The sequence below is a fragment of the Diorhabda sublineata genome, chromosome 9, assembly GCF_026230105.1.
Source record: "Diorhabda sublineata isolate icDioSubl1.1 chromosome 9, icDioSubl1.1, whole genome shotgun sequence".
In the NCBI taxonomy this organism is placed as follows: domain Eukaryota; kingdom Metazoa; phylum Arthropoda; class Insecta; order Coleoptera; family Chrysomelidae; genus Diorhabda; species Diorhabda sublineata.
This window is the reverse complement of record NC_079482.1, coordinates 1,849,438-1,865,182: the sequence shown is the minus strand read 5'-3', so window position 1 is coordinate 1,865,182 and position 15,745 is coordinate 1,849,438. Positions and strand designations below refer to the sequence as shown.

Below are 15,745 nucleotides of genomic sequence, written 5' to 3'. Positions count from 1 at the left end.
GGTGTCGAAGTTTAGAGATACAAATAAATTATTTTATTTTGTTGTACGATAATAAATTTTGTGATAAAAAATGAAAAGTTTTGGAAGATTTGACTTGTTCGGAAGAGTGGCAACGTCACGTCGATTTGTTTTATAGGCTTTAAAGATTCACCAGCCCTATTTTTAAGAATAATGTTAGTATTTTCGTAGAAGCCCACAATAGATTTTCTATTTTTAACAGTGCTATTCACGAGAAAGTACTCGATTATTTATAGACAATTGAAACAGTTTAAGCTTCTCTCCGTTGACTTAGGGGTTTTTTGTCTTAGGAAGATTTTATTTATAGAATTTACGTCTCCATAAAATCGAAGTAATACAAACCGCGTGTAGTTTTATTGTACTATAATACGATTTATACGGGAGGCGGAAAAAAAGTCGTCATCACAATTAGAACCGTTTCGAATTTATTGAATTGAAATTAGTTAGTAATCACATCGATGTGAATTTAGGGGATGTTTTACCAATTGGTTAAGAAGAAAAAAACTAGTTAAACAATTTTTTTTATTAAATCGAATATACAAAAATTATAAACACGATTGAAAACTATTACAAATTCCTATATTTATGAGAAAATTTAATTTTTAAGGTGGCGTTTTAGTATTTTTTAATAATTGAATAATAATTTGTCGATTTGGGCTTTAAAAAGTCTAAATGTTCGAGCATAATCAGTAAGTGGTTTACCTGAAATTAAAATCGACTAATTTTATTAAATAACATAAAAAACAGGCCTGATTATAAATTAATCATTTCACTTCGGTCTATATACATCGACGGATGTTGTATTGCATATTGATAAAATGATGGAAATATGACAATTATGACTCGAAATGTTGTTTTTTACCATTTTTTTGTGAAATTTTATGACAAATGACAAACTTTAAGATTGATTATATATGGATTTACCTTTTTTTTGGGGAAGCCTGGTAATCTTTTAATGTAATTTCTAATGATGCCGGTGTGTGCTAGGTAAAATGGCGAATCGGTGGGCAAGCGCTTTTTCAAAATTTTTATCCACGTCGTTAGAAATTCCAAAAATTCCTGCCAAGATACTTTATCGACAGCTAAACTGCAGTTTGTTTCGATAAAGATATTTAGGGTGGCAGTCGTTGATAACCTAGTGGAAGGGGTGTGTAATTGAGGAATTGATTGGAATAAATCGGAAGAAGGGAAGTTTTTATATTTGTCGATGGAAAATTTAAACGAAAATATACGAAAAGAGGGGAAAATTTGATTTTATTACAAAATTATTTATCGATGAAAAAATATGGTGAAAAAATATAAGAAAATGAATAAAAGATTTTTTATCATCAAAATAATAAATGAATTTTCCGATAGAATAATGCGACAAATTTTTCGATGGAAAATTGAGAAGAAAAAATTGAATCAAATTACGTAAAAATCAAAATAAAATTCGATAAAATCATTTTTATAGTAAATAAATAATTTTTCGATGAAAAATTGAGGAGAAAAAATCATTTTTTAATGAAAAAAATTGAAAAAAAAATACGTAAAAATATAAAAAATTCGATAAAATCATTTTTATAGTAAATAAATAATTTTTCGATGGAAAATTGAGGGAAAAAAAATCATTTTTTAATGAAAAAAATTGAAAGAAAATTCGTAAAGATAAAAAAAATTCAATAAAATCATTTTTACAGTAAATAAATAATTTTTCGATGGAAAATTGAGGAGAAAAAAATCATTTTTTAATGAAAAAAATTGAAAAAAAATACGTAAAAATATAAAAAATTCGATAAAATCATTTTTATAGTAAATAAATAATTTTTAGATGAAAAATTGAGGAGAAAAAATCATTTTTTAATGAAAAAAATTGAAAGAAAATACGTAAAAATGTAAAAATACGATAAAATCATTATTATAGTAAATAAATAATTTTTCGATGGAAAATTGAGGAAAAAAAAATCATTTTTTAATGAAAAAAATTTAAAGAAAATTCGTAAAAATAAAAAAAATTCAATAAAATCATTTTTATAATAAATAAATAATTTGTCGGTGGAAAATTGAGGAGAAAAAAATCATTTTTTAATGAAAAAAATTGAAAAATACGTAAAAATAAAAAAATTCGATAAAATCATTTTAATAGTAAATAAATAATTTTTCGATGAAAAATTGAGGAGAAAAAATCATTTTTTAATGAAAAAAATTGAAAAATACGTAAAAATAAAAAAAATTCGATAAAATCATTTTTATAATAAATAAATAATTTGTCGGTGGAAAATTGAGGAGAAAAAAATCATTTTTTAATGAAAAAAATTGAAAAATACGTAAAAATAAAAAAATTCGATAAAATCATTTTAATAGTAAATAAATAATTTTTCGAAGAAAAATTGAGGAGAAAAAATCATTTTTTAATGAAAAAAATTGAAAAATACGTAAAAATAAAAAAAAATTCGATAAAATCATTTTTATAGTAAATAAATAATTTGTCTGTGGAAAATTGAGGAGAAAAAAATCATTTTTTAATGAAAAAAATTGAAAAAAAATACGTAAAAATATAAAAAATTCGATAAAATCATTTTTATAGTAAATAAATAATTTTTCGATGAAAAATTGAGGAGAAAAAATCATTTTTTAATGAAAAAAATTGAAAAATACGTAAAAATAAAAAAAAATTCGATAAAATCATTTTTATAGTAAATAAATAATTTGTCTGTGGAAAATTGAGGAGAAAAAAATCATTTTTTAATGAAAAAAATTGAAAAAAAATACGTAAAAATAAAAAAAAATTCGATAAAATCATTTTTATAGTAAATAAATAATTTTTCGATGAAAAATTGGGGAGAAAAAATCATTTTTTAATGAAAAAAATTGAAAGAAAATACGTAAAAATAAAGAAAATTCAATAAAATCATTTTTATAGTAAATAAATAATTTTTCGATGAAAAATTGGGGAGAAAAAATCATTTTTTAATGAAAAAAATTGAAAGAAAATACGTAAAAATAAAAAAAAATTCGAGAAAATCATTTTTATAGTAAATAAATAATTTGTCGGTGGAAAATTGAGGAGAAAAAAATCATTTTTTAATGAAAAAAATTGAAAAAAAATACGTAAAAATATAAAAAATTCGATAAAATCATTTTTATAGTAAATAAATAATTTTTCGATGAAAAATTGGGGAGAAAAAATCATTTTTTAATGAAAAAAATTGAAAGAAAATACGTAAAAATAAAGAAAATTCAATAAAATCATTTTTATAGTAAATAAATAATTTTTCGATGAAAAATTGGGGAGAAAAAATCATTTTTTAATGAAAAAAATTGAAAGAAAATACGTAAAAATTAAAAAAATTCGAGAAAATCATTTTTATAGTAAATAAATAATTTTTCGATGAAAACTGAGTAAAAATAAGAAAATCTATTTGTCGATGAAAAAGTGAAAATAAAAATACAAGACAATGTAAAAACATCGTTTTCTTAATAAAAAATAAGGAAAAAAATGAAAAAAGTTCGTAGATAAAAAAAAGAAAAATATATACAAATATGAGGAAAAAATTAAAAAATATATAATAATATCAATAAATGAATAAATAATTTGTGTTATAGGAAATAGAAGAAATTAGTTGAAAAATATAAGAAATTGTGGAGAAATAAATTGATTTTAATAATTTTAATAAGATATTTCATATTTCTTAAGAAAAAACAAATTGTTGATATAAAAATAGGATAAAAAATATTAAAACAAATAAAAATAATCAAAATTTCCCTTCTTCCTTTTTGATAAAAAAAAAATAAAAAAAAAGTTTTTTTAAAATAATCGTACATATAAATTGTTGTTACTAACCAATTATTGCATTTCAAAATTTGAGTGAGGCACGTAAAGCTCATCGAGGCGAGTCGAGGATCTTGACAAAAAGAAAATAATATCGTGAAAATTTTATTGATACTTTCTTGAGATAAACGAATAAATAAATTTTGGCACGTCAAAAGATGCAAAATGTCTAAACCTTTTTCCAATTTATTCCTCGAACCTTCGAGAAAGTAACTCAAATCTATTTCGATGGGCGTATCGACCTCGGTGTGATTCCGTTTCTACAAAATTTCATTTTTTTCAAATATCTATAACCCAATTTCGAACTGACGTCGATAGAAAAACCTTTAAAACTCACCGATATTGCGAAAAATTGAAAAACATTCTTATATCACCCCAAAAATCTTTTACAATGCGCGAAAACATTCGATCGTTATTTATTACGGTTTTTATTAAATTTGGTACCCCCCAAAATTTTTTCTTATTTTTAAAAATAATTTCGAATTACTTCTCAAACCTTTCGAAATGTTATAAAACATCGGAAAATATTCTATTTAAAATTATTATAGTTTTTAATAAATTTGGTACCCCCCAAAGTTTTTTCTTATTTTTTAAAATAATTTCAAATTACCTCTAAAACCTTTCAAAATGTTATAAAACATCGGAAAATATTCTATTTAAAATTATTACGGTTTTTAATAAATTTGGTACCCCCCAAAGTTTTTTCTTATTTTTTAAAATAATTTCAAATTACCTCTAAAACCTTTCAAAATGTTATAAAACATCGGAAAATATTCTATTTAAAATTATTACGGTTTTTAATAAATTTGGTACCCCCCAAAGTTTTTTCTTATTTTTTAAAATAATTTCAAATTACCTCCCAAACCTTTCTAAATGTTATAAAACATCGGAATTTATTCTATTTAAAATTATTACGGTTTTTAATAAATTTGGTACCCCCCATAGTTTTTTCTTATTTTTTAAAATTATTTTAAATTACCTCCCAAACCTTTCGAAATGTTATAAAACATCGGAAAATATTCTATTTAAAATTATTACGGTTTTTAATAAATTTGGTACCCCCCAAAGTTTTTTCTTATTTTTTAAAATTATTTTAAATTACCTCCCAAACCTTTCGAAATGTTATAAAACATCGTAAAATATTCTATTTAAAATTATTACGGTTTTTAATAAATTTGGTACCCCCCAAAGTTTTTTCTTATTTTTTAAAATTATTTTAAATTACCTCCCAAACCTTTCGAAATGTTATAAAACATCGTAAAATATTCTATTTAAAATTATTACGGTTTTTAATAAATTTGGTACCCCCAAAGTTTTTTCTTATTTTTTAAAATTATTTTAAATTACCTCCCAAATCTTTCGAAATGTTATAAAACATCGGAGATTATTCTATTTAAAATTATTACAGTTTTTAATAAATTTGGTACCCCCAAAGTTTTTTCTTATTTTTTAAAATTATTTTAAATTACCTCCCAAATCTTTCGAAATGTTATAAAACATCGGAGATTATTCTATTTAAAATTATTACAGTTTTTAATTAATTTGGTACCCCCCAAAGTTTTTTCTTATTTTTTCAAATAAATTCAAATTACCTCCCAAATCTTTCAAAAAAGTTTTAAAACATCGGAGAATATTCTATTTGAAATTATTACGGTTTTTAATAAATTTGGTACCCCCCCAAATTTTTTTCTAATTTTTTAAAACAATTTCGAATTACCTCTCAAGCCTTTCAAAGCGTTATGAAGCATTGGAGAACATCCTATTTGAAATTATTACGGTTTTTAATAAATTTGGTATCCTCCAAAGTTTTTTCTTATTTTTTTAAACAATTTCAAATTACCTCCCAAATCTTTCAAAAAAGTTTTAAAACATCGGAGAATATTCTATTTGAAATTAATACGGTTTTTAATAAATTTGGTACCCCCTAAAGTTTTTTCTTATTTTTTAAAATAATTTCAAATTACCTCCCAAATATACAAGAATATTATTGAATGTTGTTGATAAATCTTCTTCAGTTAAATGTGGTAATCAATAAATTTAAAAAATTTGAAATTACCCCCCAACTTTTTTACAACAATAACAAATAATTTCAAATTACCTCCCAAACATACAAGAATATCATTGCATATTGTTGATAATTTTATTTCAGTTTATTAGGGATTTTAATAATTATAAAAAAAATTGAAATTACCCCCCAAATTTTTTGGAACATCATAAATTACCCCCCAAATATTCATAACAGAAACAATATAAAATGGTTTATAACAGACGTATATCAGAAGTACCTGTATCAGTAGTAAGACTTTTATAAGTCCCATCGTTTTGACAGCCGTTTCTTCGTTGAATTTTTTCAATCGTTTCAATATAAGCAAAATAGTTTTGTAATTTCCGCAAAACATATTCACCACGTCCACGTCGTGTTTGAGATAAGTCAACAAGTTTTTGCTGTAATCGCACGCCAAACCGAATATGTATTCGTCGGCTAAAAAAATTATATGTAGCGACATAAATTCGCACAAACGTTTCGATAGTTCCTTATCTTCAGGTACTGCCGGATTGGTAATCATCAGACGTCTAAACGATTTAGGAACGCCCGAATACACCGGTAACATTTTGGCTATTTGTGTATTCAAATTGAAATCTCCCATACTTTTTACCAAATCTGCAACCCTACAATTACGAATAAAAAAAAATACATCTCACTCCCCGTTCATTCTACCTCCCTCATTATCCCCGTTTTTCATTGCCCCCTTTCTTTCAATCTGCGCCTCCACTCGTCCCCATTTTCTCTATCTCTTTTCTTTCTACTTCACTACCTCCACAATCTCCCACTATTTCCTCTTTTCTGTCTACTTCACATATGCCACTATTTCCTTTTCGATAACACCCTTTATCTCTTCCCGTACCTCCACTTTACCCTATTTATACTATCTTTCTCATTATCGCCTCTTCCATTCCCCTTTTCTTTCTATATGTTCCTCCACTCGTCCCCATTTTCTCTACCTCTTCCATTATCTTATTTTCCATTTATCCCTTTCTCTCTGTCACCTCCTCACCTATTATGTATGCATTCTTTCTCCATTTTCCACTTTTCTTTTCCATTACTTCACTCCCCCCTATTTCACATCGTTATTAAGAATTATGTTTGAAAAGTCCATCATATGACCCCGATTTGGTAGGATGTGATTTTTTTTATTGAAAAAGATAGACAAATAAATGATATTAAGGATTAAACACATATACTTACTTTTCGTATAGAGATTTGTCATCTAAGAAGGGATTTATTAGTATTTTGATTAAGATATTTTGCGCCTCGCATTGCATCAAACATTTTATTAAAACGTTTTTATCGTTATTGTTTTTCAACCAATAACAAATAACGGCTTCTTTCAACGAACATTCGCCTCGTAATAATATCCAATTCAGTTGACTTATGTGCGGGAAAAAGACGTCGTCCAATTCGTAAAATCTTTTTGTTAAAAGTATTAAAATATCGTCACCCAAAATAACGTTTATTTCGTTTATGCATTCCGGTAAAACGAATGGGTAAATGAAGCAAATTATCTTCAAAAGACTTGTTTTTAGAGAGAAACGTTGCAAGGAATATATTAGAGATTTTATTACGTTTAAAATTTTTAACGGCGGCCATATTACTCTACAAAATAATAACAAAATAACGTTGGAATTTGAGGTTAGAATTTAATTCAATTAGAACAATGGACCGTTTGCTGGATGGCACAAAATCTGATTGTAAATATCGGCGAGTTTTTCAATTTTGAATCCTTAGTTTGAGTGAAATTTATTTAAAAAAACTTCGTTATTGGTGTGTTGTGAATACTGAACATGATATCGTATTATTTTACCGATTTCCTACCGTTTTTAACAACAGAGAACTGTCATAAGTCAGAAGAAATGCTCGTTTAACAACTTTCAAATTAGTGCCTTTAAAAGACTTTGCATAGGGGTCAAAATTGTGTATATTGCCATAGATTGGTTTTACTAAGGTGACAAAGACCTTGCTGAATGTTGTGTTGAAACGATTACAATTTTATTTATGATTTAATTTCTATATTCAATTGTATTTATTCTGTCGAAATAATAGTAAATAACAATTCGGAAAACACAATTCAAACACAATATATGCACGGAGAATAAATAATCTGTGTGTTATCCAAGCAAAATGGCCGACTTGTCAAAATCACGTGTTCCAGCATGCTCTATTTGTTTAGTTTAATCATAGATATTAAAATAGTTAGAATTATTAGATCATAGACATAGTAATATCTTATCTATATCTATGGATTACCAGCTCTCCGTATAATAATGTTATCTATGAATAATATGACGTGTAAATCGATTTGAATCGAACGAGTAGATATCGATACTTACTTGAAATGTGAACAAACTGAATAGCAAATCCTTAGAAACGTTTCCGGTTCCGAATTAACCCATTCTAAAGGATCTACCGGTAGTTGTGTTAAATTTTCATAGCGGATTTCACAATCACTATTTATAGGTTGTTTGAAAAGAACAATACAAAATATTCTCATAGAATTTTCTCGTAAACATTCTCTATTTGAAAACGATAAAATGATATCGGAATTTTTCCATAGTATTTCGATGCTATTTTCAATCGATTCTCTTAGTTTGATATTTTGATATGATCGAGATTCGTTGGTATCGAATTTTGAAAAAATATAATCGAGTACTTGTAAAAGTTTCAACACTATGCGTTCTTCGTTATTCTAGAATAAAACAAAATTCTAGTTACAATAATAATTTTTTTCAATTAATTCGTAAACTTACTTCTAATAAAATTTCGATTCCTTCGGTTAAAACCCATAAGGAACAAATCGAAAACGCATCCGAAAATATCTGATATCTACAATGAATATACAGATTCATTTCACACCCTGTAATCTCTATAAATAATTAACATGCGAAAAGTTTTTTTTTTATTTTTTTAATAAAATTTAACACGCGGAAGTGATAGTATTAGTCGTGAAAAAATGCCTAAGTAAATGCCAAGTTGCGTTCGGTAACGTTGTTCAAGGAACAGAACGAGCAAAGAGCAATTTCTATCACAGATTAATGATGGTAATAGCTGAAATGTAAACGAATAACGAAAAAAAAACGACGCAAAATAATAAAAGTCAGAAAATACTCAAATTGGCTTTTATATATACAAAAAACAACAAAAAATACATAATTATACACGAATGTCGAATAAAATTGCTAATTAATAAGAATTGAAATGTCAAACGAAACGTCAAAAGCCAAAACAAAACTCCCTTTCTAGATTAGGAGCAAAGAGATTTTACTCCGAGTGTTCGAAAATGTATATAGCCGAACGTGAATCGAGCAGTAACATCGAAATAAAGTGGATTGCCGAACGATACCGAACTGTCAGTATCAGCAGATGTATATAACCGAACGTAGTATCTGTCATTGTTGAGTATTGAAGGTTAAGTGAAATTCAAAGTATAAACAATTTTTCGTTGGTCTGCAAATTTGGAATTTAAAATATCACCTTCTAAAAAAATGATTTCATCTTAAAGTGGGATTTCAAGAAACAGAAAAGTCACGGTAATTTTAGGTTACAGAATTAAATAATTTGGTACGTAATAAAATTAATATAAACTTACTTTTTGATAACGATTTGTGTTATGAGAACAATTTCATAAATTGCGCCTAAACTTTTAAAAGCTTGAATTATATCAACCAAATTTCTTAAATGCGATTCGGACAAAAAACCATCAATTACAAATATATCACACAGAATAGACATAAAGTCGCTAACGTGATTCAAATTGAACGTTTTTAATCTCAATATCGACACTAGTACATCAAAAATTTTTTCTCTTTTAACCTGAAATAGTTCTTTCAAATGTTCAAAAGTTTTACCTCTGAAAATAACAATGGGACGATAAATTATGCCAAGTTTTAGTTCATATCGCGCAAAATAATTGTACTTACTTTTGAATCAAACCTCTTAACAATCCTAACAACCAACCTAAAATATCGTGCAAGTGATCATCTTTGAATATTTGTAGATTAGATAATATGAACGTCATGGTATGTTTGATAGGTTTTGTTTTTCGATAAAATATGTCGTGTAGTATTAGTTGTTTCAAAAAAAGGATATGCAGCCTAAAAAAATATTTTTTTTTACTTTTATTAATCTGTGGCTTGCATAAGTCGATTATTTGTAATAGAATTTGTGTTAATATTTCTGGAACCGTTGGTGATATTCAGACACTGTTGGAACTGTTGCAATCACACTGTTTAGCATATGTTTTGATTACCAAGTTCTCATCTTCAGACAGGGGAAGCAATATCCAATAAAATCAGAGTGAGAGACTATTAAATTCCAAAACACTACCCCCGGGGGTGTATAAAATAGACAGTTAAGTGGAAGTCAGGAGTCTTGTTGGGGCATTACCACCTCGATGGATATCTAAACTTGCAGAGGACAAAACCTCTATCCACATTATCTCAAAGTGTGAAAGACTATGGAACTGCAGAGCATTACACCTGGGGGACTATAAAATTGCCACCTCAAAGGATATGTGAAGATGATGACTACACATACACTACACTTGAGGGTGTATAAAATAGAAAATGGAGATTTTTGACTGCTAGAAACATCCCACATCTTGAATACTCCTTAACGGAGGGAACAACAGAAGTCTTGTAGGGGCATTCTGCTTCCATTGATACATGAAGATGATAGATTTAGTAGAGGATGCAACGTGAAGATTCCGCAGGGGACAAAACCTTTTTCAAAATTCTCTTAAAGCGTGAGGGATCAAAAACATCCAGAGCTTTCACTTGGCGGCGTATAAAAGAGAAAATGAAGATCTTTGGTAGCTAGAGTCATGCCACATCTCGAATTTTCTGGAAGGAGTGGAAGGCGGGAGTCTTGTAGAGGTGTTACCGCCTTAATGGACTCCTAGAGATGTAGAGAATGCAACATGCAGATTCTGCTGGATAGAGGACAGAACCTCTATCCACTTTCGAAGTTTGAAAGACTATGGAACTCCACAGCATTACATCTAGAGGCGCATAAAATGGAAAATGGAGATCTTTGACAGCTAGAGCCATGCTACATTTTGAATTTTCTAAAAGAAGTGGCATTGAAGGATCAACTATAAATATGAGCATCCCCACAGCAAAAAAACAGATATTTTGGATCACAATGTATATGACACCTTAAACTGTACCCATATATAGAAAAGCCCCAAAAAATGTATTAGAAAGAGGACAAATATTAGAAGTTTGGTATTTTATAAAAGAATAAGACCAAAAAGTATTAATAAATATTGAAAGAAGAGATTTTCAATTGAAAAGTGTATGAAAGAGAGAGATTTTTACAATGAAAGAATGAGAAAAAATTGTAATAGTTATATGTTTATAAAAATATGAACTAAAGTAATTTCCAATTGTTTTCAATTGGAATCTATCGAATTTTATATTATGTAGCTCCAAATTTTAACCTCTGAAGACGATAAATTTGTTATCAAAACAGATTTTATCATTAAAATAATTGCTTCGATATATTTGTCTACAGTTAAGTCTTCATAACGAAGGGAAAACATCTTATAGAACTAATTTCAATTATCATGATATATATTTAGTAAATATAATAATTAAAAAGTAACTTTAGTGCCAACCTCGTATATAAACAGCTTTTTTAATTCAAATAGATAACTTTGTGTGAGTATCAATAGAATCATTAGAAATATTTTCATTACAAATACCGTGTTATCGAGGAAAACAATCTCGTAATTTTAAGGTTATGTCGTTTTATTTATTGTAACGTAGGTAATTAAAAAAATATTTGGCACCCTAGGAAATTTTAATATTCCAATATTTCGTTTATAACACGTAAACGTTTAAAACATGTAAATACAATTCATGTCAAAATAAAGAGAAACTGCAATCAAATCTTAAAGTATCTTCAGTTGCCTATCTATCAAATTACTTTGAAATCAACCAAAACGGAGAAAATTGTTGATTAGAGCTAAATTAATGGTTGATTTATAAATTTTCGATAGAATTAATACAATATTAATAAAAATATATGTACTTTGAAGAGAAAACTTGTTTTTCTATATAAAAATCGTTTTAATTTTTTGATAGAAAATCAGGTAAAAATTGACGTTTCGATCTTTATCAAAATAATCAATTTTTACCAGTTTTTAAGAACTGATTTCGTATGAAAAACCTAAAATTACGATTATTTACAAAAAAAAAACATATGAAAACGAGTAAAAAATTAAAAAGTTGATAAAAACTGTAAATTTGTTTTACCTTAGTAACTCGTGGTTTAATATGTTAATATTGATCATCGACTCAAACGAAAAGCATTCGACTACTTCCTGAACTTCGTTGGGGCTAAAATTTTCTGCGTAGAAAACAAGCGTTTGAATTTGTTCCAAAGTACAACAGTTGGTCATTTTGGATGATTTTTAAGAAGAATTCTCTACTAAACTGTATTCGACGTATATAATCTAACGATGCTCATTTGTTCGGGATGACATATCATTTTTCCAAAGCCAACTATGACTAAATATTTATTTATACCGAATTATATAGGGTGATACATTCATTAGATAGTGTGGTATAAACGATTTTGGGGCTTAAATGACCATTTTAACAATGTATATAAAGTATATTAAAATTAAGTCTCATTATTGTATTTATTGTAGGTTTATTATAAAAATAATATTGATACCAACTTTAAATTTAAATTAATAAAACAGTCGAATTGAAAAACAATGATGAGTAATATCACTATTATATAGACGACTTAGTACATAACAAGGGCAAAATATATATATAATGTTGTAATAAATAACGCCAGATACTTTTAAGTTGGTACTACTACTCATAACAAGGTCTCTTCCATCAAGGTTAGTAAAGGGAAGGTTGCCCGATAACGTTACGGCAGACAGAGGGAAACCGTGACGTCACTGAAGAATAAGCAGTGTTTACGTGTGATTTGTATCTACTTTTTTGTTTGATTTTTATTCTAAAATAGTGACGTAGTAGAGATGATGATAAACAAATATATCAAAATTTCAAACAGTGAAAATAAATTAAGGAGTATAAATATAGAAATATACTTATATTTTTAAATTTATTTATTGACATACAATATCAATAAGTTTTTGCTTTAAATTAGTCACAACAATGGCCATATTATCGAATCTTCTAAACTGATATATTGATTTGAATTAATTTTTTGTGCTCGTTTCTCATGTGTCTAAATTTGTTTTTCAAACTTCGAAAACGATTTAAATTTTACTCACCTTATAAAGTGAGGTAATGTCGTGTAATTTGTGACGTCAGAATACAATCTGACAGGTTAGATATAGATAGACGTCCTTTTCTTTGTGTAAGAAACCTTGGACGTGGATGACGTCGGTAGATAATTTTATGTTGGTACTACATTGGCCATTCTATTCGTTGGGTTTATAGGTACTGTTCATATTAAGGTTATAAATGTATTGTACTGTGTTATTTGTATCTTTTTGATAATTATAACAATTATTAATTGTAATGAAAATTTGTTTGGATGAAGTTATGAAAATAAATATCATGTTTTACTATTTGAGTCCATTGATGTTATACAAGATGGTAACATGTTTCGTTGGGGTAATTATTGAAATTATTTGATTTTTTTTTTCGATTAGTTTACTATATTTTTTGATTTTGACATAATGCAAAATCTAGGTATATTTTAAGTGAAAAAAATGAATTTGAAAATGTATTATACTTATATTACTGAAATATTTATATGTAATAGATGATTCTCAGTAAATTTTTTTAAACTTTAATCCTACTAGTTTCGCTATACTTCAATGTATATTAACAAAAACAATTTCTTTGTGTTCAACTTTTATCAGCTTAATATAATTTTAAATATTTTTGGTTCATCACAGAACGAACTGTATATTACTGGAAAAGTTTCAGCTGCAAAAGATTTTCATTTTCTCATATGCCCCAAGGGGTAAAGTAGGGAGTTGCTTAGTTTTTCACAGTTTAAAATATCGTGGATGGAAGTTTTGTCTATTATATAGCAGAATCTGCACGTATCAGTTATCCATTTAGGGAACTGTACTTCTGTTAATTTTCGTAGATAGTTCTTTGGTTATAGTTTACCAGGAGTATCTGTGCCTGTCTCAACCCCTGTAGAATGTTCTAACATTCCACTTTTCTAGTATTTTCTCTACCTTTTATGGAATTTCACCCCTTTTAGTACTTAAATTGTTAGTTTCCAATAATTTTCTAGTATTTTTTAAATTATCCTTAACTATGATCCTAAAAAGGGTTTATTTGCATTCACTTTAGAAAATCTGTCTGTTTTTGTGTTGATATACATTCGAATATATGCGATTTATTCAGAGTGATATTTGAAAATTGTTATTCTACACTAAGAAAAGAAAGTCTCGGAATATGATCTCAATAGTTTATCGAAAAGGGTGGGTTAAAATAATAAAAAAAGATGTGCCAATACAATTTTGTAGATCCGTTATGGAATTTCGCCCCTTTTGGTAACAAAAAACTTGTAAATTGTCAAATACCAATCATTTTCTAGAATTTTTATTAATTATCCCGTCATATTTTCCCACAAAGGATTTATTCGCCCCCTTCTTTTACAAGTTTGATTGCTATTTGATTTCCTTCTACTCCGGGCTGTCTCGGAACCCATTGAAGGGTTTGCCGCAGTGATTGTTTAATTACTTGAGGAAATGATCTCGTTATACTCAAAATCACACATTTTTAGGGGATGTTTTCAAATGAAACACACTTGGCCTTAATTATTTCTCTTTATTTCATATTTTTCACATACACAATCACCAATCATATCACCTGAAAGGAAACTGTCGAATCAAATAAAACAGTTAAATAGTATAAAATAACAATTATTGTTGATGTAACGTTTGAATTTGTGCTTCTCGTGACGTTACGAGTTTTTTGCCATAAGAAAAAAAATAAAATAAAAATAGTTTGAAGGTGTAAAGAAAATGGAATTCCACATTTTGTTGGGGTGTTACAGGGTGTTGTTTTACTAATTTTTCAATGGAAACATTATATGTTAATTTAATAAAGAATTTTCACCGGCAGTGTATCTTATGTTATGTCTAGAAATAAAAATGTTTTTTCAGTGTACTTTATATTCCGTTTTCTTTACACTTTTTTTTCGGTATAAGATCGAATTGATGGGATGATTTGTACGTGTATGGGATATATACAGCGACTAGAGAAAAGTTGGCTTCAATCGATGGGATGTATTTTCAAAATAGAAAAAAAATTATTGCATTTGTGTACAATTTTAAAAAATAAAAGTAAAATTCCAATAAAGTTCAGTTAAAATAAAAATTATCTGTTGAAAGTCCGTTGTTAATGTTGGATACGAAAATAAACAAGTCAATGTCACAAAAAAAAACTACACTAAGAAATATGAATCCTTATAAAAGTCCACGATATAAAATTATTTAGTGAATTACGTTTAGACAGTTATATACAAAAAATGATGTTTGACAAATGACAGCCAGTCAATAAAAAGTCTAACTATTAATAATTTTGAAGAAAAAAAAGAAAAATTGTCATTCTACACTAAGATAAAACAACGTTTGTAAAAGATACGGATATGAAATGTTTGAGAAACGATATTTTCACAGTTTTATATAAATAAATATTTGACAAATGACAGGCTGTATTGACAGTTCTATATAGAAAAGGTTTGACAAATGACAGACTGTCAGCTGTATAAATTAAAGTATCGTGACAGAAATATACTCGAAAAACAATAGGAAATTGTGATACACTAAGAAAAAAATTTACACCACAATTTAAAATAGAAAAGGATTTTTGGCAAAGGGAAATCTGAAGATTTTGAGAATTTCG

General features: G+C 27.1%; 1 protein-coding gene across 2 annotated transcripts; it reads right to left on the bottom strand.

The window, feature by feature from the left end:
• Positions 1 to 523: 523 nt before the first annotated feature.
• LOC130448654 (uncharacterized) lies at positions 524 to 12,874 on the bottom strand. 2 transcript variants are annotated; one of them, XM_056786107.1, is made up of 10 exons: positions 12,143 to 12,874; positions 9,806 to 9,979; positions 9,475 to 9,735; positions 8,636 to 8,711; positions 8,219 to 8,574; positions 7,077 to 7,484; positions 6,115 to 6,499; positions 3,842 to 4,089; positions 943 to 1,153; positions 524 to 720 (listed from the first exon to the last, which is right to left on the bottom strand). In XM_056786107.1, the coding sequence occupies exons 1-10, from the start codon at positions 12,286 to 12,288 to the stop codon at positions 634 to 636; spliced, it is 2,352 nt and encodes a 783-aa protein (XP_056642085.1). In that variant the 5' UTR covers positions 12,289 to 12,874; the 3' UTR covers positions 524 to 633. The 2 variants fall into 2 exon arrangements, with proteins under 2 accessions (XP_056642085.1, XP_056642086.1); XM_056786108.1 differs by lacking the exons at positions 943 to 1,153; positions 3,842 to 4,089.
• Between the last annotated feature and the right edge of the window lie 2,871 nt (positions 12,875 to 15,745).